Genomic DNA, 23,349 nt, shown 5'->3' with positions numbered 1-23,349 from the left:
GGTTCAGGCAACATGCTGACTGCATTGGCCTTCTCATTCTGCCAAGACACCTGATAAGACAGGTTAGAGTGGTTCTGCTATACGTGTGTGTGTGTGTGGATACATATAATGGGAATTCCTGATTCTGGAATCATTACAAGAGCTGTGTAACCCTGACATGATTTGACAGAATTCTTTAGTGTCAAAATGTTGAGAATGCTGTTGTATTGCCTGTTTTCTTGATTAGCACCAAGCTCTAACAAAACGAGAAATATGGACATCATCTTGACTCAAGGTCATAACCTGGCCAGAGTTAGCCAAAATCCATGTCTTGTTGTGAGTATCTGGGGCTTCATAAAGTAAGCTGGCAACATCGTAAGTATTGCCAACACTTACAAATTGAGAGGTTGCGTGTAACATTCTAGGTCTGGCAACTCTGAACCTCTTTTTCCTTCTGGCAACAATTAGCTGGAGCTGAGTAGAGGCGGTGCTGTTTACCTTGCCATAATACTCGCCAATGTCTATTGTTTACCTCCATGCTTCATAATTCACATTATCATCTGGCAACTGCATTTGCAGGCGATCCTGTCTGTAGCTTCTGGTCCAAAGCATCCATGACATTTTCACAAGATCATATATAACATGTATTAGAAATCTTTTCCTTACTTTTTAAAACCGTAATCATAATAAAAGCAAAAATTAGACACCCATTATGTGATAGACTTTGGGATGTTTTCCCGTGCTGTTTCATTTGATCTTCAAAACACCGTATGGCATGTTACTAGCACCATTATATAACTGAAAGTCTGAGATTCATAGGTGGTAAAACTTTATCCAGTTTTATACAGTGAATAAATTTGAGTCAGGAATTAAACTGATGTGATTTCAAAGTTCCTGTTATACAGAGTTCATTTCATTTTTTGTCTTATTTTGAAAGGCAAATATGAATTTAAATATAGACCAGAAACTATACCCTGTTATGTTTTCCTTTGAGAAACTTCGAGTTTTCCTTAAATGCAAATATCAATATGGAATATTATAAAGCTCTTGAGTGATTTGCATCTTCTGTAAAGGTCACTGCAAAGTTAGCCTGATTAAAATTCCATATGTCTTAGTCTGAAGTCCATTACTTTGAACTTGACTATGCTGATCATTTAACATCAGCTCAGTTTGAAATTGGTTTTGCAGATGAAACATGCCTCTTATGTCATACATCGAGATGGTTTGGTGTAGCTTTGCACTGATTCAAACGCCTAGGAGGTAGTGTTACCAGAGGAACCAACCTTTTCCCACAGGCTGCTGATCTCAGCATCCTTATAGTTAAAGAAGTTTATTTTTACACATTTTCAACTTTTTGATACTATTCCACTCTGCCTTCTTCTCCTCTCAGTCCTCTCAGTCTAGACTCAAAGGTTGAATAGTTCCAGATCCAAGAAGAGAAAAAAATTGGCCATTTAAAAAATTTACTTCATCACTCCATAGCCAGGATGATTATACCTCACTCAAGCTATTTAAAACACTTTGCCTCAGACTCCCACCTTGGAGAGCAAACAACCTACCAAGCACCTCATAATTGCAAGGTGACCTTGACATGTGTCATTCACCAGAGTTTTCAAATCAAAGTCTTCCTGTTTAATATTCATAAAGACTTTTTTTCCCCCTAACAGCATATGTGATGATTTTCCAGGGGCCGGGGGTTGGGGAGCTTTATTTAGAGATAGGTTGATTGTGAGAAACATACCATCAGTGTCTCTCGGATGAACTGAAGTATCAGTTTGGAGGTAGGAAAATTTCGTTTGGCTTTCTTCAAGGGAGGACAGTGATATGCTGGATTCTGACAGTTTTTTCTCACTGGGGGTTTCCTTGGCTGGTCCATCTGTGATATTGAATTCGGATACTGAATTTATAACGATAGCATTAATGGCTTTCTGGTCTGCCTGCTTTTCATTTGTGAGTTGCACATCTAGATGAAAAAAGAAAACACACATACAGACACCCACTATAGTTGACATGACCTAGGGATCCAAAGATGGATGTTTGCGGACAAATCCCCATTCTAGACTTTTCTAAGATTAAAATATTATTTGAAAGTATGCAACGTTATTGAATAGGATTATTTTGAATGAAAATATATGTAAGAATAAACGTGCAATAATTATACAATTTAAAACACATGGCAATTTTCACATTTCATGGTAATTGGTAACACTAATTTCCATGGTGGTCTTTGTAGTAATGGGTGGGAGAAGCAAGGTGTTCATTCACTAGAATTAACAAAAATCTCATAAAATGTTGTCAGCTTATTGTCATAATGTGTTGTGAATCTCAGAAGTAGTATTGGGTTAGCCAAGAAGTTGGTTTGGGTTTTTCTCTAACATCTCCTGGAGAAACCTAAATGAACTTTTTGGCCAATAAATGGATTTTTAAATGCTGGACAGTACTGTTTAATAATGTGTATGATCTCAATCAAGTTGTTGCATTCCTTTGTCTTTACAGACCTCAGTTTCCTTCCCTGTATAAGAAAAGGGGTCACACGTAACCAGCCTATAAGCTCATTTCCATGTCTGCCTTGAAGACTCTTTGGTTGCCAGTCTTTTCTCTGCTTTGCCATTTGTTAGGTCCTTATAAAGGTGATAGTCTTTCTTTGTGGCTTTGAGAGTGTGCTTCTTGGGGAACAGGCTTTTATTTCCATGTAACACCCTGGGAGGGAATGTCTAGCAAGCTCTTTGACTGAGATCCTGGTTTGGAGAGGCACAGGGCAGGCTGAGGAGACCTAGATGCTTCATGTGGTTCACATCTCCCATGTTTGTTTACTGATTCCCACATAATAATTGAGGGTGTTAGCACTGGGCTGGGCCCTCAGAATTCAGTGCTGCCTAACTGGGGCTGCCCTGGGGGTTCAGACAATAAAGAATCTTCCTGCAATGCAGAAGACCCAGGGTCAATCTCTGGGTCAGGAAGATCCCCTGGAGAAGGGAATAGCAATCCATTCCAGTATTCTTGCCTGGAGAATCCCATGGACAGAGAAGCCTGGTGGGCTACAGTCCATGGGGTCGCAGAGAGTGAGACGTGACTGAGTGACTAACGCAACAGAGGTATGGTCACTGGCTTTTAGAAATGTCGAACAAATTAGCAATACAGTAAAATGTTGAGGAGCGTACAACAGAAGCATACCACAAAATCAGGTTAGAGAAAGAGACAAGACAGGGTAGTGGTGCAGTTAATGTATAGCTTAACTGCACCAGTGAAGTGATCCAGAGATGCAGAGAAGGGTTAACAGATGTGAGACACACATACATCCAGACTGATTCCCAGGGAATTCTCCAGACCTCAACAAGCACCAGTCCTGGGGATCGGGCAGCTCTACTGGGAGGTAGTGAAGATGCTTTCTGGAGGATTTCCTTTTCCATCACTAGCCCAGTCCCTGATTGAGTAATGCTCACTGAGTGACTGAAATCAATAAAAGAGTTGGCAACCTGGTTTAATTTTACTGTGGTTAGGCAGCTCAGTGCAGGAAGTATCTTCTTGCCAACTCCATTGTCATTGTCCTTTCAGAAGCTGCTTTTTGGTTTGAAGCAGATGAAAATCTCTACTTGATCCTACCTGCTAGGACGGGGGTTCCTAGACCTATCTACAGAGTAGAATCATCTTGGAAATCTTTTAAAACTTGGAAATATTTTAAAGATCAGGCATCCCCTCTATCCCTTTAACAGATTGGATTACAGTTCCTCAGAGATTTTGGAAGCTCCCCAGGAGATTCCAACATGCTGACAAGTTTGGGAACCACTGCCATAGTGACCTTCTGCTTTTGAGAGTGGAAAAAGGAGAGGACAGCCTACTGATAGGTACATCAGTGATTTTCAGAAGCTAATTATGAAACAGTTGCTCTCCAAAGGCTCCTAACTTGTGTGAGAGCTGACACTATTGCACACACAGTTGTCTTCAGCCTTTTTTGTTTCTTTCTGAGCCTCCAAATAGACTTGACTTTAACAGTGCTTAATTTCTTTTTTCTGTCTCTTATGCTCTTGGCTTTAAATCTCTTAGATGCAGTTTGATTCACGTTAAAAGGGATTGGCAGAAACAGGTTCTGGAAAACATCTATTGTTGATAGCATTTAATGTAATATCAACCTAGACAGCAAAAACCAGAGACATCATTTTGACTACAAAGGTACATATAGTCAAAGCTATGGTTTTTCTAGTAATCATATATGGATGTGAGAGTTGGGCCATAAAAGAAGGCTAAACACTGCAGAATTTATGCTTTCTAACTGTGGTGCTAGAGAGGACTCTTGAGAGTCCCTTAGACAGCTAGGAGATCAAACCAGTCAATCCTAAAAGAAATCAACTCTGAATATACATTGGAAGGATTGATACTGAAACTGAAGCTCCAATACTTTGGGCACCTAATGCAAAGAGCCGACTTGCTGTAAAAGACTGTCATGCTGGGAAAAACTGATGGCAAGAGGAGAAGTGACAGAGAATGAGTTAGTTGGATGGCATCACAGACTCAATGGACATGAGTTTGAGCAAACTCGGGGAAATAGTGAAGGAGAGGGAAACCTGGTAGGCTGCAGTCCATGGCGCTAAGAGTCGGACTCGACTTCACTTTCCCTTTTCACTTTCATGCATTGGAGAAGGAAATGGCAACCCACTCCAGTGTTCTTGCCTGGAGAATCCCAGCGACGGCGGAGCCTGGTGGGCTGCCGTCTATGGGGTCGCACAGAGTCAGACACGACTGAAGTGACTTAGCAGCAGCAGCAGCAGCATGGGGTTGCAAAGAGTTGGATACAAATTAGCAACTGAATAACAGTAATAACAATGTAATATTGAATTGATAGAATTAGCTCAACAGATTGAGAAACTCTTGGACTCTAACTCAAGAGAGATTCATGGATTTAAGATAATGATAAAAAAGAATAGTTTATTTTTCTTACTTGGATATCAAAGTGTCGACTAACCACCTATGATCACAAATAGTCATTAAAATTATGCCTTCAGTACTCTGAGAAGTACTGACATTTGGGGCCGGATAATTCTTTGTCACAGGGAAATTATAGAATGTTTAGCAACATCCCAGTCCTCTCCCTACTTGATGCCAGTAACACCAATTACCCCAGGATACAATAAACAAAAATGTCTGTGGATATTGCCAGATTTCCTCCAAGGGTTAAAAATCACCCATTTTGAATACCAAACCACTGCCTTAAATGCACGTGCGCACACACGCATGCACACACACACACACACACACACACAGAATTGTATACATTTTATGTCAAGTGTTCTGTGTTACCACTATGTACCTTATTTAAGCATCACAAAGACACTAGGAGGCAGTTATTGTCAGCCTCCCAGAATACATAGGAAATGCATACATTGGTACCCCAAGTTAACAGATGAGTAAAGCCAAGGCTTAGAAAGTTTATTTAGATAAGTTGCCTGAGGCTTCCTTGTTAGTAAACGATAGACCTGGGATTTGAACCCAGGCCGTTTGGATTCCAAAACCGTTGCTCTTATCCCTGTCTCTTTATATTACTCAGTATTTCCTCCTATTTGTTCTTAGCTTTTCTCTCTCCTTCCTCACCACTGGAACTGCACATCAGCAAAACCCTTTTCACTCTAAATCCTTTGATGTGTCACCTACTGGAAATCAAGCCTTGCAAATAACATCACTTTATAGACATATCTCTCCCTCAGCAGTCTTTACAAAGCAGGACTACCTTCTCGCACATTTAGGGAATCCTGCCTTTTTAGTTACAGCTGCTCTATCCTCAGGAAGAGCTGATAGATAGCGAAACCTTGATGAGGATAGAGATTACAGCAGCTATTTACTTACAGAATTAATTAACAATCAGTGCAAATTATCACACGTAGTCAGGCAGCATGTAATGTAAATTGCTTTTGCACAAAGTAATTCAGTAACAAAAAAAGTTGGATAGAGGTTACTGGAATGTAAGAACATGCGGAGAATACAGTATACAGCCAAGTGGTATATGATTCTCTTTTTAATTTCTCGACACTTTTAAGTATAGCATTTTGAATCTAAGTGGTGTGCTACATTAAGCAACCATTTGGAGACACTGGGCTTGTACTGAGAGAATTTTATAGAGAAGTTAAGCTGCCATTCATAAAGTTATTTTAATTCTATATCTGTTTATATTTTTATTTTTTTCCACTCCCCAGTGGGAACTATCTGTTACTCATTAGAAAATCATCTGACAAACACACATTTCAGAACCCAGTCTGTTCAACCCAGAATTCTGACATCTGAAATGAGTCACAATTTTGGGTGAATGTTACTGACATCTTCCGTCTTTTGTAGATGGAGTGCTAACAATAATTTCCCCAGATTCCTTCTTTTGTGGTGTTATTTGACTTTGTACCCAAAGTATTACAAAGTAACATAAGCTAAAAGGAGAAACACATAAAAAGTGGTATCACATCTTCTGCAGAGAAAACTATTTTGGAATTAAATAAGGAATTTGTGAAACTATATTTGGGATATTATACATAGTTCTTGACATTAACTTAGAGAAAATAATTTTTTTCAACAGGAAAAAGATCACAAAAATTAGGACAAAAATTAGAAGTTCATCTGTATTGTTGGGGAAAAATATTAAAGTGGATACTAAAAGTCAAGGAAATAGAAAATTTCTGTTTGGGCTAGAAGTAATTGCAGAAGCAGTGGGAATAAATGTGAGTAACAGAGAAGACAGACAGTTAATTAATTTTTTATTACCACTGAGCAAATGTTATTAATTTAGTTCAATTAACGTTTATTGAGTACCCACATGCAATGGATGAATCAATGTGAGAGGAGATGTTAATTTATTTATTTGAAGTTTTTAAGGAAACATTTTAATGATTTTCATTTTTGCTCACTAATTGTGACTTTAGAATTTTTGCATTGGTGCATCTTCAGAGTTTATACATATATCTATACATATGTATATTCAAATTATGAATATACTTATGAACTACTTATTCAAATTATGAATAAGTAGCATTACCCCCACCCTATCCCACAGGCACTCCTCTGATTCTCTTCTTGTTTTTTTTCTTCCCTTCCACTCCCCTTTCTCTCTCTGGGTTTACTTCTTTGACAGACCTTTCGTACCTCTGTTACTGGTTTCTTTTTCCCCCTCCCATTCCTTAAATATTCCTCAAACTTTGTCCTTTTAGTTCCTTGCTTTGTTCCTTGGTCTTAATTCTCACTCACAACTCATTTTCTTTGTGCAGTTGGTTACCAAATCTCTATGCAGTCAGTCAGCCAGGCACATAACTGTGTGCCTAGATATGCTTGGGATTTCAGAGACTAAGAGCAAATAGTCTTGGTCCTCAAGAGACCCACAGTCATCACACATTGCAATCTCAGACATGCAGCTGACTATTGGATGTTTTATTTGAATTTTCAGCCAAATTATTACAATTGTTTTGTCTCTTTCTACTTGGACTTTCATTCTCCTCCCTGAACTTGATATTTCTGAATATCCCTGAAGAATTCACAATTAATTTCTTTTCAAAGTATTGCCCTTTTGCTGATGTCTAAAACTTAAAGTATTCTTTGATTTGTTCCATCCCTCCACCTGGTGCAATAGTAAAGAATCTGCCTGCCAACGTAGGAGGTGCAAGAGATGCAGGTTTGATCTCTGTGTTGGGAAGATCCCCTGAAGTAGGAAATGGCAACCCCTCCAGTAATCTTGCCTGAAAAATTCCATGGAGAGAGGTACCTGGTGAGCTACGGTCCATGGGGTTGCAAAGAGTGGAACATGACTAAGCAACTGAGCACACTCACCAAACACGCACACGTGCGTCCTTCCATCATATTATTTACCAGTTCTTATTTGTTCTTCCTTCTAAATATCTCACAAGTCCATCTCTGTTTTTTCATTTGCAAACTACCAGTCAGGTTTAATCTTCTGTGCCCTTAATTCTGGATTCCAAGGCATACCTCAGAGATTTCGCTGGTTCTGTTGCAAAAGACCACAGTGAAACAAATATCGCAGTAAAGCAGGTCATGTGAATCTTGCTTTCTCAGCACATCTGAAAGTTATGTTTACATTATACTATAGTCTGTTTTGGAGAAGGCAATGGCACCCAACTCCAGTACTCTTGCCTGGAAAATCCCATGGACGGAGGAGCCTGGTAGGCTGCAGTCCATGGGGCCGCGAAGAGTCGGACATGACTGAGCGACTTCACTTTCACTTCTCACTTTCATACATTGGAGAAGGAAATGGCAACACACTCCAGTGTTCTTGCCTGGAGAATCCCAGGGACGGGGGAGCCTGGTGGGCTGCCATCTCTGGGGTCGCACAGAGTTGGACACGACTGAAGCGACTTAGCAGCAGCAGCAGCAGCATAGTCTGTTAAGTGTGTAACAGCATTTTGTCGAAAAACACAACGTACATACCTTACTTAAAAATACTTCATTGCTCAAAAATGCTAAGCATCAGTGAGTTGTAATCTCTTTGTCATAGTCACCTCAAAGATCACTGATCACAGATTACCATAACAAATATAGTAAAAATGAAAAAGTTTGAAATACTGTGAGAATACCCAGGTAAAGAACCTGCCTGCCACTACAGGAAATGTGAGACTCAGGTTCAATCCCTGGGTTGGAAGATCCCCTGGAGGAGGGCACAGCAAGCCACTCCAGTATTCTTGCCTGGAGAATTCTGTGGAGAGAGGAGCCTGGCGGGCTACAGTCCATGAATACATAGAGTCAGACATGACTGAAGCAACCTAGCGCGACAGCACAGCATGCACTGAGGATTATTAAAATGTGACACAGAGACTTAAAGTGAGAAACTGCTGTTGGAAGAAGTGACTCTGATAGAATTATTTCATGCAAAGTTGCCATAGACTGCTTCCTTGGTGGCTCAGATGGTAAAGAATCTGCCTGCAATGCACGAGACCCAGGTTCAATCCCTGGGTTGGGAAGAGCCCCTGGAGAAGGAAATGGCAACCCATTTCAATATTCTTGCGCGGAGAATCCCATGGACGGAGTATCCTGGTGGGCCACAGTCCATGGATAGCAAAGAGTTGGACACGACTGAGCAACTAACACATTTTTCAATTTGTAAAAAATGCAGTATCTGGGAAGCACTATACGGCAAAGCAAAACAAAACAAGATTGGCCTGTATTTCAGTACCATTGATCTCAACCATAATAGCAGCTCTCCCAAGACATCTTATACACTGTGATCACAATGATATCATGAGCAATATTCTCCTGATCATATTACTCATAAAAAAGCAAAACAAAGCACACACACATCATTCATACACACAAAATGTCAGTAACTCTTTCTTTCCCATTCTCTTATTCTCAATGGCTTAACTCAGTTCTGTTGACAAATGGCCTTTTGAAAAAAAGTAGCTTGCTTTTAAGTTTTCCTTCTGAGCAATAAACTCCAGAAGTCTCTATGAAAATGATTAGATAAGACTTTAAGGAAGGATGATTTTCATTTTAATTCTGCACCAGAATTTTAAGGTGAGTGTGCATTTCAAATATTTGGACTATTTTTTAAAGCTGTGATGATGAATTACATTTTCCTTTGGATTTAAATTGTCCTCTAACTTAGAATTTAGTACTGTGATTATCTGTAGTTGAAATCTGATCAAAACAGAGAAGTGACATTTGTAAGTATAAGTTACCAAGCCATTAACAGATAAGTATGATTAGTAAGCTGACACTGTACAGGTAAGAAAAAAAGTTTCTCCCTTAGTGTGTAAAGTTTGTAAAGTTCACACAAATGTCAGAAGTGATATCTTCTTGTTAGAATATATGGACTGTCTTCACAGCTTGGTGGGTAATGACACAATACACAAAATAGAAAAAAGCATACATGATCACACATGGTGAAAAATTATTAGAAAGAGCTAGAATCATTTTCCTGATGTATAGAGCACTGTTTTTCTTAAACTGAGTTAAGTTTGAGATCTGATACTATGGTTAACGACAGAACAAAATGAGGACGATAAGGATTCCCTAGTAGTGTCAAAAGTGTAATACAAGGTAACTGATACTTAAAGAAGTTGTATTTTAAAAACACACATTTTCTTTTTCAAAGCTGAGTGGGGTAGTTTACTCAAGGTGAGAGTTGAAGGCTTCTTAAGTATCTCACCTTTTGAGATGAATGGCAGTCAGTAATTCATGGAATGTGTCATTGTTATATCCTGTTAGATAGGACCACATAAAATCTTACGTTCATTACCTCTGTTTTTTCAGTTCAGTTCAGTCACTTAGTCGTGTCCAACTCTTTTTCACCCCATGGACTGTAATATGCCAGGCCTCCCTGTCCATCACCAACTCCCAGAGTTTACTCAAACTCATGTCCATTGAGTTGGTGATGTCATCCAACCATCTTATCCCCTGTCGTCCCCGTCTCCTCCCGCCTTCAATCTTTTCCAGCATCAGAGTCTTAAATGAGTCAGTTCTTCATATCAGGTGGCCAAAGTACTGGAGTTTTTAATTTTTTTTTTAATGGGGGAGAAATAAATGAACTGAGTATGTGGGGTCTTCTTTTTCTTTAATTTTTCAGATGCCAATTCTGGTTAGATGTCCTTTAAAGACATTCAGGGCTTTTTTTTTTTTTTTTTTTTTTTTAAGACACTCAAGTAAAGCAGCAGTTTTATGTATTATTGTTTTGATTTGTCTTCTGCCAGCGCTTCAACTAAAACTGTCTCAAAAAATATTAGATGAAATGTTTATCAAGGGCCATGACAAGAGGACATCTTAAGCCTTTTCAATAAAGAGAGAAAAAGCAAGCAAGTATCATTTCTCCAAATATGATAGGGCTGACTGTTCAAGGTGAAAAGGATTCAGGGGGAAGAAAGTTTTAAGAGGAAATTGACCATGGCCCTGTCCTAGGTTTCCCTGCTGCCTGCAAAGCAACTTCAGTCTTAGGGGCCGAAGTGGAGTGTTTGGCCCAATGCTTCTAGGTAATTACCTCTGTTTTCTGTTTGCCGCAATACTTTGCACTGGTAGGCAGATGTAGGCTAAGTGATATACTTTTATAGCTCGATCCTAAACTGTAGCAAGGGCAATTCAGTCCTAGAATGTGGTTGAATCTTCTTTCAACATGAAAACAGTTTGCAATTATGAGTCTCCATTTCATTTTTATCCAGTTACTTTCAGTTTAATGTTAGTATAAAGTGTCTCAAGAAATAAAGATTATATTATCTTAGGGAAAGAATTGTATAAAGTTTTTATAGCTTGATGCACTTGGATTAGTAATAGGTTAAGAGCTCTGAAAAAATAAATGGAGCCAATCAGGCTATAAACTCATGTCTAATTGGTGTTGTATATACAGTTGATTTCTTTTCTTACTGTTTGTATTTAATTATAAATGTTAAAAATTAAATTATAATTATTCACAATTGTCGCTATTATGTTAAAGCCATCACAGTTTATCATCCCAACTATTTGAATGTCACTGAAAGTCTCTTATTTGCATTATCTCATTTGACGCTCACAACACTATTGCAAAGTATTATTATCATTATTATATGAATGAAGAAGTAGATGGAGGGTCAGAGATTTTAATGGTTTGCCCAAGATTACCCGACTGGTAAGGGGCAGAGCTAGTACTTGAACTTATGCCTTCTAATTCCTATGACAGTCAAACTTTATTTTCACAAATTGCTTTATGAAACCAGGCACTCTGATATGAGATCAAGACACTTTTCTGAAGTGTAACTCCTTTGTCCTTTGTGATTTCTCTCTCTAGGTGATCTTGCTGGTGTTTGATTAGGAAGCATGCTATGTGATTGCCTAGAACCAGAATTCTTACAAATGATTGCATTTTCCAAATTTATCCCTCAAAGACAAATGCAAGTGACATCTCATAGGTGAAGTTTCCTACAATACCCCCTACTCCAGCTGAAACTAATTGTTTCCTTTGGGAGCCCCCAGAGACCTGGGCAGGTATCCTCATTATATCCTATAGTTCTGTGCACAGTGGTTAATTTTGGATGTATTTCTCTTCCCCTTTCTGCTGTGAGTTCCTTGCAGAAAATGCACCTCTATTTGTCTTTGATTTTCCAGCACCTAACACAGTGTCTGGCAAAAAACACGTGTTAAATTTCAGATGAAGGATGAATTGACTGACAGATTGAATGTGGGGTGTCTCAACTTTCAGTTGACAATTGACTCATTTTCCTTGGTACAGGCTTTTCTGATCACGTCTTCTATTGGCCTTCTTATCCCACTCTCAATATGCCAGTTGATCCTGGTGAAAGTCTAAAAATTCTCTCTTTGTGCTAAAATAATATTGATTTTTATTTTGATGTGAATGCAGAATTTACATTTGTGTCTATAAAACTGTGAAGAATACAAAAAGACAAGCAAAATAAAATCCCCTGTAATTCTACCATTATTAACACATTTTATTTGTCTCACCAAAAGACAATAGAAATATCTGGTATATATATTTAGCGTATGTGTCTATATATGCATCAGATTTATACTATGTAGTATGTATTAAATTTAGAATATATATTAATGTAACTTTAATGTATTATTATATAATATATATGTATATTGTATATATAATAATATGTATGCATATATTGTATATAGTGCTTCCAAGATGTGTCACTCACTCTTCTAGAACTGTTGTTGGTATTAACTCGTTTAATACTAGTAGTAGTAGTAGTAGTAGTAGTGTTAGTTGCTCAGTCATGTCCAACTCTTTGCAGCCCCATGGATTGTAACCCACCAGGCTCCTCTGTCCATGGGATTCTCCAGGCAAGAATACTGGAGTGGGTTGCCATTCCCTTCTCCAGGGGATCTTCCCAACCCAGGGATCGAATCTGGTCTTCTGCATTACAGGCAGATTCTTTACCCTCTGAGTTACCATGGGGATGATACTAGTAGTACTTAACACTCATTTAATACTACTTATTTAAGTACTACTAGTATCATCCACACTCTTTGAATGAAGACCAAAGAGCACAAGGATGTAAAGTAACTTACCCAAGGCCACCTATAAAAAGCAGTGGAACTGCGATTGAAATTAAGGCAGCAAGGCTACAGACCTATGGTTCTTACCATCATGCTATATTCTCTGTCTAGATAGAGATTTAAAAAGGATATCCACCTTGATCAACATCAACATTTTATTGACTATATTATATATGTTACTGTTATATCATGAATATTTCTCTAATCCTAAAGATTATTTCAAAGCATACATCTCATCTCAGATGTTACCTCCTCAAAGAAGCCTTGCTGCTGCTACTGCTGCTAAGTCACTTCAGTCGTGTCCAACTCTGTGCGACCCCATAGATGGCAGCCCACCAGGCTCCACCATCCCTGGGATTCTTCAGGCAAGAACACTGGAGTGGGTTGCCATTTCCTTCTCCAATGCATGAAAGTGAAAAGTGAAAGTGAAGTCGCTCAGTCGTGTCCGATTCTTAGCAACCCCATGGACTGCAGCCTACCAGGTTCCTCCATCCATGGGATTTTCCAGGCAAGAGTACTGGAGTGGGGTGCCCTTGCCTTCTCCGCAAAGAAGCTTTACTTACACTATATCTAAAGGAGTGATTCTCATTTGGGTCAGATTTTGCCACCAAAGGCACGTTTGGCAATGGTTGGAGACATGTTTTACTGTCATGATTGGGATGAGTACTTTCAGTGACTAGCAGCCAGATCAGATCAGATCAGATCAGTCCCTCAGTCATGTCCGACTCTTTGTGACCCCATGAATCGCAGCATGCCAGGCCTCCCTGTCCATCACCAACTCCCGGAGTTCACTCAGACTCACGTCCATCGAGTCAGTGATGCCATCCAGCCATCTCATCCTCTGTCGTCCCCTTCTCCTCCTGCCCCCAATCCCTCCTAGCATCAGAGTCTTTTCCAATGAGTCAACTCTTCACATGAGGTGGCCAAAGGACTGGAGTTTCAGCTTTAGCATCATTCCTTCCAAAGAAATCCCAGGGCTGATCTCCTTCAGAATGGACTGTTGGATCACCTTGCAGTCCAAGGGACTCTCAAGAGTCTTCTCCAACACCACAGTTCAAAAGCATCAATTCTTCGGCGCTCAGCTTTCTTCACAGTCCAACTCTCACATCCATACATGACCACAGGAAAAACCATAGCCTTGACTAGATGAACCTTTGTTGGCAAAGTAATGTCCCTGCTTTTGAACATACTATCTAGTATGGTCATAACTTTCCTTCCAAGGAGTAAGCATCTTTTAATTTCATGGCTGCAGTCACCATCTGCAGTGATTTTGGAGCCCCGAAAAATAAAGTCTGACACTGTTTCCACTGTTTCCCCATCTATTTCCCATGAAGTGGTGGGACTGGATGCCATGATCTTCGTTTTCTGAATGTTGAGCTTTAAGCCAACTTTTTCACTCTCCTCTTTCACTTTCATCAAGAGGCTTTTGAGTTCCTCTTCACTTTCTGCCATAAGGGTGGTGTCATCTGCATATCTGAGGTTATTGATATTTCTCCCAGCAATCTTGATTCCAGCTTGTGTTTCTTCCAGTCCAGCGTTTCTCATGATGTACTCTGCACAGAAGTTAAATAAACAGGGTGACAGTATACAGCCTTAACGAACTCCTTTTCCTATTTGGAACCAGTCTGTTGTTCCATGTCCAGTTCTAACTGTTGCTTCCTGACCTGCATACAAATTTCTCAAGAGGCAGATCAGGTGGTCTGGTATTCCCATCTCTTGAAGAATTTTCCACAGTTTATTGTGATCCACACAGTCAAAGGCTTTGGCATAGTCGATAAAGCAGAAATAGATGTTTTTCTGGAACTCTCTTGCTTTTTCCATGATCCAGCGGATGTTGGCAATTTGATCTCTGGTTCCTCTGCCTTTTCTAAAACCAGCTTGAACATCAGGAAGTTCACGGTTCACATATTGCTAAAGCCTGGCTTGGAGAATTTTGAGCATTATTTGACTAGCATGTGAGATGAATGCAATTGTGCAGTAGTTTGAGCATTCTTTGTCATTGCCTTTCTTTGGGATTGGAATGAAAACGGACCTTTTCCAGTCCTGTGGCCACTGCTGAGTTTTCCAAATTTGCTGGCATATTGAGTGCAGCACTTTCACAGCATCATCTTTCAGGATTTGGAATAGTTCAACTGGAATTCCATCACCTCCACTAGCTTTGTTCGTAGTGATGCTTTCTAAGCCCCACTTGACTTCACATTCCAGGATGTCTGGCTCTAGGTCAGTGATCACACCATTGTGATTATCTGGGTCGTGAAGACCTTTTTTGTTCAGTTCTTCTGTGTATTCTTGCCATCTCTTCTTAATATCTTCTGCTTCTGTTAGGTCCATACCATTTCTGTCCTTTATCAAGCTCATCTTTGCATGAAATGTTCCTTTGGTATCTCTGATTTTCTTGAAGAGATCCCTAGTCTTTCCCATTCTGTTGTTTTCCTCTATTTCTTTGCATTGATCGCTGAAGAAGGCTTTCTTATCTCTTCTTGCTATTCTTTGGAACTCTGCATTCAGATGTTTATATCTTTCCTTTCCTCCTTTGCTTTTCGCTTCTCTTCTTTTCACAGCTATTTGTAAGGCCTCCCCAGACAGCCATTTTGCTTTTTTGCATTTCTTTTCCATGGGGATGGTCTTGCTCTGTGTCTCCTGTACAATGTCACGAACCTCATTCCATAGTTCATCAGGCACTCTATCTATCAGATCTAGGCGGATACTGCTAAATAAACATCCTGCAATGCACAGGAACCATCACAGCCCTCCCCCAACAAAAAAAGCCTACACAAAGAATATGGTTTTCAATGTCAATAGTGCATATGTTGAGAAATCCTTGTATAAAATAATCCCTAGCTTTCACCACCAGCAATTTCTATTATATCACTACTTTATTATCTGCATAGTACTTTCTATTTAGTTTAGTTTAGTTGCTCAGTTAGGAGAAGGCAATGGCAACCCACTCCAGTACTCTTGCCTGGAAAATCCCATGGACGGAGGGGCCTGGTAGGCTGCAGTCCATGGGGTCGCTAGGAGTCGGACATGACTGAGCGACTTCACTTTGACTTTTCACTTGCATGCATTGGAGGAGGAAATGGCAACCCACTCCATTGTCTTGCCTGGAGAATCCCTTGGACAGAGGAGCCTGGTGGCCTGCAGTCCATGGGGTTGCACAGAGTCGGACACAACTGAAGCGACTTAGCAGCAGCAGCAGCAGCAGCAGTCGCTCAGTTGTGTCCAGTTCTTTGTGACCCCATGGACTGCAGCATGCCATGTTTCCCTATCCATCACCAGCCCCCGGAGCTTGCTCAAAATCATGTCCATCGAGTTGATGATGCCATCCAACTATCTGATCCTCTGTCGTCCCCTTCTCTTCCTGCCTTCAATCTTACCCATCATCAGGTCTTTTCCAATGATTCAGTTCTTTGCATCAGGTGGCCAAAAGTACTGGAGTTTCATCCTTAGCATCAGTCCTTCCAATGAACACCCAGGACTGGTCTTTAGGATGGACTGGTTTGATCTCCTTGAAGTCCAAGGGACTCTCAAGAGTCTTCTCCAATACCACAGTTCAGAAACATCAATTCTTCAGCTCTCAGCTTTCTACTACTTTCTATTGCTCTAAAAATATTTTGCATGTGTACTTATTTGCTTGATTTTGTAGTATATGTCTCTTCTACCCTTGACTGAAATATCACCTTTATGAAGGCTTTGTCTATATTTATTAATTGCAATCTCCTGAAAGGGTGCCTGGTACATAATAGGTACTTAATAAATAAGAAATCAAATAATGTATATCATTTCTTATGTCACATATCATAAAGCGTTTAACAGTTCCACCATTCAATAAAAATGTAGATTCTTGACAATTTTTGCTATTATAAATATTCTTAAACATTTTCATGAATCTTTTCATATATCTATCTGTTTATATAGGTTGAAGTCATAAGTAGGGGCTTACTGAATTAATGGTGAAATTTCTAAAGCTTTTCATGTAATTTACTAATTGCCTTCCAAAAGGATCATGTCAATTTATACCCACACTGATAGTGATTGGGGGAAGTTTGCATACTTTTTTCTGGCTGACTCTAGGTTTTACCAATAAAATAATTTATTTTTATCAATTCGAGCGGAACTTTGAGCCAAGTCTTCGGTTTTCTATATCTGAAAAGACAGTCTTTCACTATCATGAGAAGTGCGAGATTTTTTTTTTTTCATATTCAATGCCTTTCTGAAGAATTTTTGTTCCACAGCTAGATTCATGGGTAATTCTGAGCTCTCCTGCATTATATGGAATTAGACAGTGAAAGACATTCATTTTGGGTTTATATATCCATAAACTTTTGTTGGAAAATATTTATTGGATGACTGATGGTTGGATTTGGTTTATTTAGCTGGTTCTTGCCTTTGTATCCTGAGGCCTCCGAGGTGAGATGGCTGTTGACAGACTTTGAAGGATGCCTGTTGGCTTGTAGGTCTTGACAGGTTCGTACGCATCCATGACATGCCTGTATGAACGCAGGACAGGGATGTCATCTGTACAGAGAGCCTGGAGGCTGGAAGTCAAGCCACACTAGTGGAAGGGCAAGAGGTAACAGGAGGGAATAGTGGAGGAGCGAAGCACATGTGCATTTACAGCTCCTCTGGCCCACTGTGTGTGCCCAGGGTATTGTGGCATCTGAGAAGCCTAAGTGGGGTCTGCGATCTGTTCCTTGTGGTCTGTTGGGTAGACGTTTAGCTCAGTGGTCTCCCTCCGTATATATACACACAGCTAATAGAGTACAGGGCTTCCCAGGTGGCACTCATGGTAAAAATCCACCTGCCAATGCAGGAGATGTAAGAGACACAGGTTCGAACCCTGGGTCAGGAAGATCCCTGGAGGAGAGCATGGCCATCCACTCCAGTATTCTTGCCTGGAGAGTCCCAGGGACAGAGGAGGCTGGTGGGCTGCAGTCCATAGGGTTGCACAGTCGGACAGGACTGAAGCAACTTAGCAATAGAGTACAAGTCTATCCAGTGCAGGTTAAAACAGCTATTTGTATTTATTTTTTAAAGGAAATGCTCACATAATAGATATTTTGGTATATTTTTAGTGTATATAGTAATTAATATGGCAGCTTATATTTCTACGTGCCCACGTGTGTGTGTATGTGTGTATGTGTGCCCAAGATGGGCTTGCTCATCCCCCCCACCCTTTTTTTTTTTTTTAATAATAGTGGTTTACAAGAAAAACTTAGAGACTGCTGGTCTAAATAACAGAGTGAGGTCAGCCCTCTACAGCCCCCTCCACCTGAAGGAAAATCCATCTTGTTTGACTTCCTTTCTGTGCTGAGGGTGTGGCTGCTGGAACACTGACAGCCACAGCAGCTGCAGTAGTGGCCTGAGTAGACTTTTCCTCTGAGTTTCTATAGTGGTAACAGGATTAACAGACTCTATTCTGGAAGTACTTGGGTGGCATAACACCTCCCAGCAGAACTATTCCTGACAAGGACGTGCAGATGGAAATGCATATTTATGTCACTTAAAGCCTACCAGAGACACAAGGATTTGAGCTATAACAATAAATAGAAAAAAAAAAATTCTCCAGCGTTTTTGGTAACCCATACTCAAGTGCATTGACGGTGCTTGGCGAAAGACCTATAGTTTGCTCCTTGTCCAAGCATAAAATATTCAGTACTAGCATGTGAAGGTAGCCTATTCGGAATATATTTTAGAATAGTTGGAACAAACTAGCACAAAGTCAGTTTACATTTCCAGGTCTTAAAAAACATAATAGGACAATTCTATGGAGTATTTGGACCATTTCAAGGAAAGAAGTCTTATTTTAAAAAGTCTCCACTTAATCCATGTATTAATCATAATAGGTTTTAAAAATTATCTCCATAGGCCAAATAGACACTGTGGTCATAGCTTCAAGTTTAAAATATTGTCTTTATAGCAATCCCTGATACAACTTCTCTTAGCTTTCTTCTCAAACACCTCAGACAAGATAGAAAAAGAAAAATTCTTATGCCCATAAACTATGGGTTTGATTTTTCTGGGAAAAATTGATGCAACGTATCAACTCATTAGAACTGAACTGAAGAATCCGATCAGTCTGGCACTTTGGCTAGGTCTGCTGAGAGGGAAATGAACCATGTCTGTTCCTCCCCATCAGCACCCCCAGTCATGGTCTGGAAATGAATATTTTATATTAACTGGAAAATTGGGGTTCCCTCTCCTTTGAAGAGGTATGCTTTTTGATCTGATTGGAGAGCTGTAGTTCTTTGCCACTCTAACCAATCCAGATATGATTTGTTGCAATAAACAGAAGATTTTCAAGCATTGTTTGAGGTTTTCATTAGATTACCTGAAGAACTCTGTGAAGAAAAGACAAGAAAATCTTAAGGAGGAAACAGAGGTGGAAAACCTGCAGGATACATCCATAGGGACACAGTGAATTAAGAGATTCTGAAGATGTGAAAATTATGACAGAGTTAAAATCTGCCTTAGGAACAGTAAAACACAGAACTGACCCTACAGCAAGTATCAGTAGTCATGTAGAGAGTAAATATGAACAACTCTCCCATAGTTTAAAAGCAAAGGACAGAGGATTAAAGTTGATAAAAAATGGTACTACATATAGAGGTCAGAGCACATAAGTCTCACTTAAGAGCTATAGTTTCCTGAAGAAACCAAAACAGTTTAAATACAGACTTTGCTTAAAGATAATCTTGATATGTATGTCTTGAGCAGAAACAATTTATGAGTGCGAACCTGTCTAAAATTTACTAAAAAGAGACCAACAATCCTGCAAAGTATTTTAGCTTAAAATAAAAATATTCTTTCAAGCACCCAGGCAAGCAAAACTAGATCATATAAGAAAGAATTGTTCTTAAGTTGTCCCCAAATTATCTTTGTTCAAAGTCAAGTGCCAGAAAACAGTGGTGCAACTTTTTTTTTTTTTAATTTCAGGTGAGATTAGGTCTTGACCATTTTATCCTCAATCAGTTTGTCTTTTCTGTGTGAAAAAGTATACTAAGGTGTTCTTATAATGCTTCATCAGAAGAAGATACACTACTCTAAATAAAACTAACAAAACTTTTTTTTTGGAAAAGAAAAGTTATATTTTCACTTCCTAAGAAAGCAAGAACAAAGTAAGGAACCCAAGTTTTGAGGTGCTGGGGCAAGGAAAGAATGATAGTTGTCCTGAGAAATGATCAATGGTTATGATCAATGGTTACAAGTTTTAAATTCTAGTGAAAGCATTGAAGCGAATATCGTCATTCAAAACTAACTCTGATTGGAGGTGACAGAGCCAGAAACCAGGAAGTGTTTAGAAGTGTTTGGTCTCCTTATAGGATGGTATCTGGGTATAATTTAAAGCAACTTTTGCATTATTAATTTTTATTCTTCATTATGGCAGTTACCTGGAAATTGTACATAAGAAAGATTCTCAGATAAAACCTCCACTCACAAAAGTGTCTGAATTTTCCAAATGCTTGTAACGAACATGAGTTTTCCAAATTTTCTGAATCTTTCAAGTTTTCTTAAATGAGCATTTTAATGCAAAATACTTTTGTAAAAGCTGAGAAAAATAGATTTCTTCATTGAAAAAAATACTCCCTTTCAAAATGACCAATTAAGAACGGGGTTCTTTAAAATGAATGTTATAATGTCCTAATGTGATCATGTGGATTAGAATCCAAAGTAGTCAATGGAAACATTAGTGTCTGCACTAATGTTTTGTGCATGCATTTATAATGTTATTCCTTGAAAAGTGTTATAACTGTTTCCTTTGTTTAATGAAAGAGTGATGAAGGCAAGTATTGTTATATCTTTATCTTTCAGTGATTCTCTAAAATATTTTCATAAAGAAAGGAGGAAGAGAGATTTCAGGCATTTTGAAGAAGACCCTGGAGCCAGTGAATGTTTGGGTGAGGAACCCATCTCAGAACCATATGGGATGCTGAAGAACTCAGAAAATCAGGGCAGCGATCAGCAGTGTAAGTAATACAGCTGTCCTAGACAGCACTTTCAATTCATAGGGTTTTCAGAGCCACTGTCTCTTTGATCTGCAGTTCCTTTCCTCCCAACAGCACCTTCCACACCCACAGACATTCACGTCCCCCAGCTTTATGAATGCCCTTTACAAGTACCGTTCTCTCTGCTTCGAGTTACTGTTTTCTTTCCCTACCTTACTCAACTTCTCCTCATCCCTCAAACTCAGAGGGAATGGTACTTTATTTATTTAATAACTACCTGTTATCTGCTCCTGTACCTGTCAGGTACAGGGACTATGGAGATTAACAAATTCCATTTCCCATCCTCACGGACATTTCAACTTCTCTGAAGCCTTTCTTGACTTGTGAAATAGGTCCTTTCTGTCTGTCCTTCCATTATGAGTGCGTCTTTCCCACTGTGAGGAAAGCTGTCCATCCCTTGGTATTCCTGAGCTCACATAGCACTTGGCGTAAAGGTTGAAAGAATGTTGAGAGGTGTTTGCTAACTGATGATAAGCAATGCAATGTTTAAATTCTGGTTCTCATGGCTTCTAGCTGTGTGCTCTTTCCTCTATATTATATTGCATCTAGAACAGATACAATAATACCCAGGGATGGTGAAATATTTTCAGGTAAGTTTTCAGATATGAAATTCTTTGGAAACTTTATCCAATTACAGAATTTCAGATGTTGGATAAACCATAGGTGTTAGTTTCATCTTCCACTCACCAATTCATCCATCCATTCATTCACTTAGCACCTGCTATAATAATGAAAGTATTATAAAGATTATAATGATAACTAACATTTGCTCCACATTGTGAGAAGCTTTGGCTAAGGGCTTTAAATGAATTTTCCTTTAATTCCTGTAGTAACCCAATGAGGAGGTTATTAAAAGTACAGTTTAACTAGCAAGGAAAATGCAGTTTAGAGGGGAAGGGCGCTGTGCTTTATTCATTGGTATGTTTCTAAGCTAGAAAAGATTGGAGTAAGATTTTGAACTGAGGCATGAAACCTGCTGTCCTTTCCTTTAACAAAGATACAGGAGCAAAAAGATGAATGTGTCATGGTTGTGCCGTTGGGGTCTTTATGGTCTATTTATAGGAGGCAAACATGTCAACAGACAGATTGCCCACAGGTATCCCTTCTCTGCCATCTGTAACCTGAATTTTGTACCAATGAAATTCCCCTTAATGACTAATGGCTGGTCAGAAATCCCCAATGAGGCCAAGGTTCAAATGAAGGGACAGAAAAGACAATGTATGATGAAAGATAAGGCACTTTGGCTCTTGTCCCACTCCCTGGGACTCTGATGCATATGATTCTATCTGGCTATCATTGTTGAGGTCTTTCATATTTATAGGCATTGCAATATTAGATGATGAGTGTTAGTCCTCATTCCATCGGCTGGGTAGATTAACCTCCTAATTTTCTACAAGAGCCTCTATCAATTAGGTTGTCATAGAAAAAGAACCCCTGAGCCTGGCTGAAATCTTTTGTGTCTCTCAGATGAGCTCTCTATCTCACTTAGAAAATAACAATAATATTAACCGCAATCACATCCACTCTTTATGCTTTAAATTCCTGTAGGTGCTTATATGGTCCAAATTTCTCCCCAAGGTTTATAAAACAAAGAACCACTACTTTGGAAATCTAAGAACTTAAATAGAAGAACAGTTACAGCCATGAAGAGTTGAAAGTTTGGGTAAAATTTGTTCTTAGTCACTGAAGATGAAGACTCTTTGAGATTCTAGGTTCTCAGCTTCTGAAATACTTTTATAGTGCCATAAAGATAAAACTAGTCATTTTAGCTCTTTGTTAAGAGTACACTGGCATTTGTATTTTTGTCAAATGAGTTATATAAAACTATGCATTTTAAATAATTTTAAATAATTAATATTTATGGATTTGTTTGTGTCTATGTGCTTACAATTTAGTATGTTAAATGGGTAGGCTTTCAACAAAGCAATTCTTTACTACTGCTGCATCTGCTTTGGATTAATCTCACTTTAATTGAATGCCAGATACATTTGCAAGAGCTCAAAGGGTTGAAAACAGTAACAGAAATTCTAAAGGAATAATACTTAAGGTGGAACCATAGGGCCTCCTGGGTTACATGAGTTTCTTTACCACTTAGCTAATGGAATATTTAAACTTGAAATGAGCCAACCATACTTTGTTTGAAACAGGTATAAATATACCCAGTGATTCCAGTTCAATAACTGTGGCAGACTGGAAAGAGGATTTTTTCTTTCTTTCTCTGAGAGAGCTCCATAAGTCATCAGAAGATAGTCCTGATGTTTTAAAGGAAGTATATTTACTCTTGTTAAGGTTGCTCTGAGAGGAGTATCTTTACAGGTGATCAGCTTGTTGAGTCCAGAGGGTAATTTTGCCTCATTTATACATCTTGTTGGCATGAGCCTGTGTATACCTCATT

The 23,349-nt window shown here is 39.1% G+C and overlaps 2 protein-coding genes across 38 annotated transcripts in view; one reads left to right on the top strand and one right to left on the bottom strand.

Moving 5' to 3' along the window:
* LOC147348250 (uncharacterized) overlaps positions 1-23,349 on the top strand; it is an 888,338-nt gene that overhangs the window by 147,172 nt on the left and 717,817 nt on the right. For all 36 annotated transcript variants that reach the window (XR_015151291.1, XR_015151289.1, XR_015151290.1 and 33 more), the window contains one exon: positions 20,761-20,915. Coding sequence is in view for 1 of the 36 variants with exons in the window: in XM_086366821.1 (XP_086222947.1) it covers positions 20,761-20,771 (11 nt within the window). In the remaining 35 variants the exon portion in view is untranslated. The remainder of the gene's footprint in view (positions 1-20,760; positions 20,916-23,349) is intronic.
* Positions 1-23,349, bottom strand: part of MDFIC2 (MyoD family inhibitor domain containing 2) — a 116,383-nt gene that overhangs the window by 9,629 nt on the left and 83,405 nt on the right. The window contains exon 4 of one of the 2 annotated variants that reach the window (XM_086366791.1): positions 1,721-1,942. The exons of the other annotated variant lie outside the window; for it this stretch is intronic. Coding sequence (XP_086222917.1) covers positions 1,721-1,942 — 222 coding nt within the window. The remainder of the gene's footprint in view (positions 1-1,720; positions 1,943-23,349) is intronic. 2 annotated transcript variants of the gene reach the window in all.

Source organism: Bos grunniens, chromosome 22 (assembly GCF_055505025.1).
Source record: "Bos grunniens cultivar Pamir isolate PY7600 chromosome 22, Bosgru_T2T1.0, whole genome shotgun sequence".
NCBI lineage: Eukaryota > Metazoa > Chordata > Mammalia > Artiodactyla > Bovidae > Bos > Bos grunniens.
Note: the sequence above shows the minus strand (reverse complement) of the source record. Positions and strands in the feature narration are given on the sequence as shown.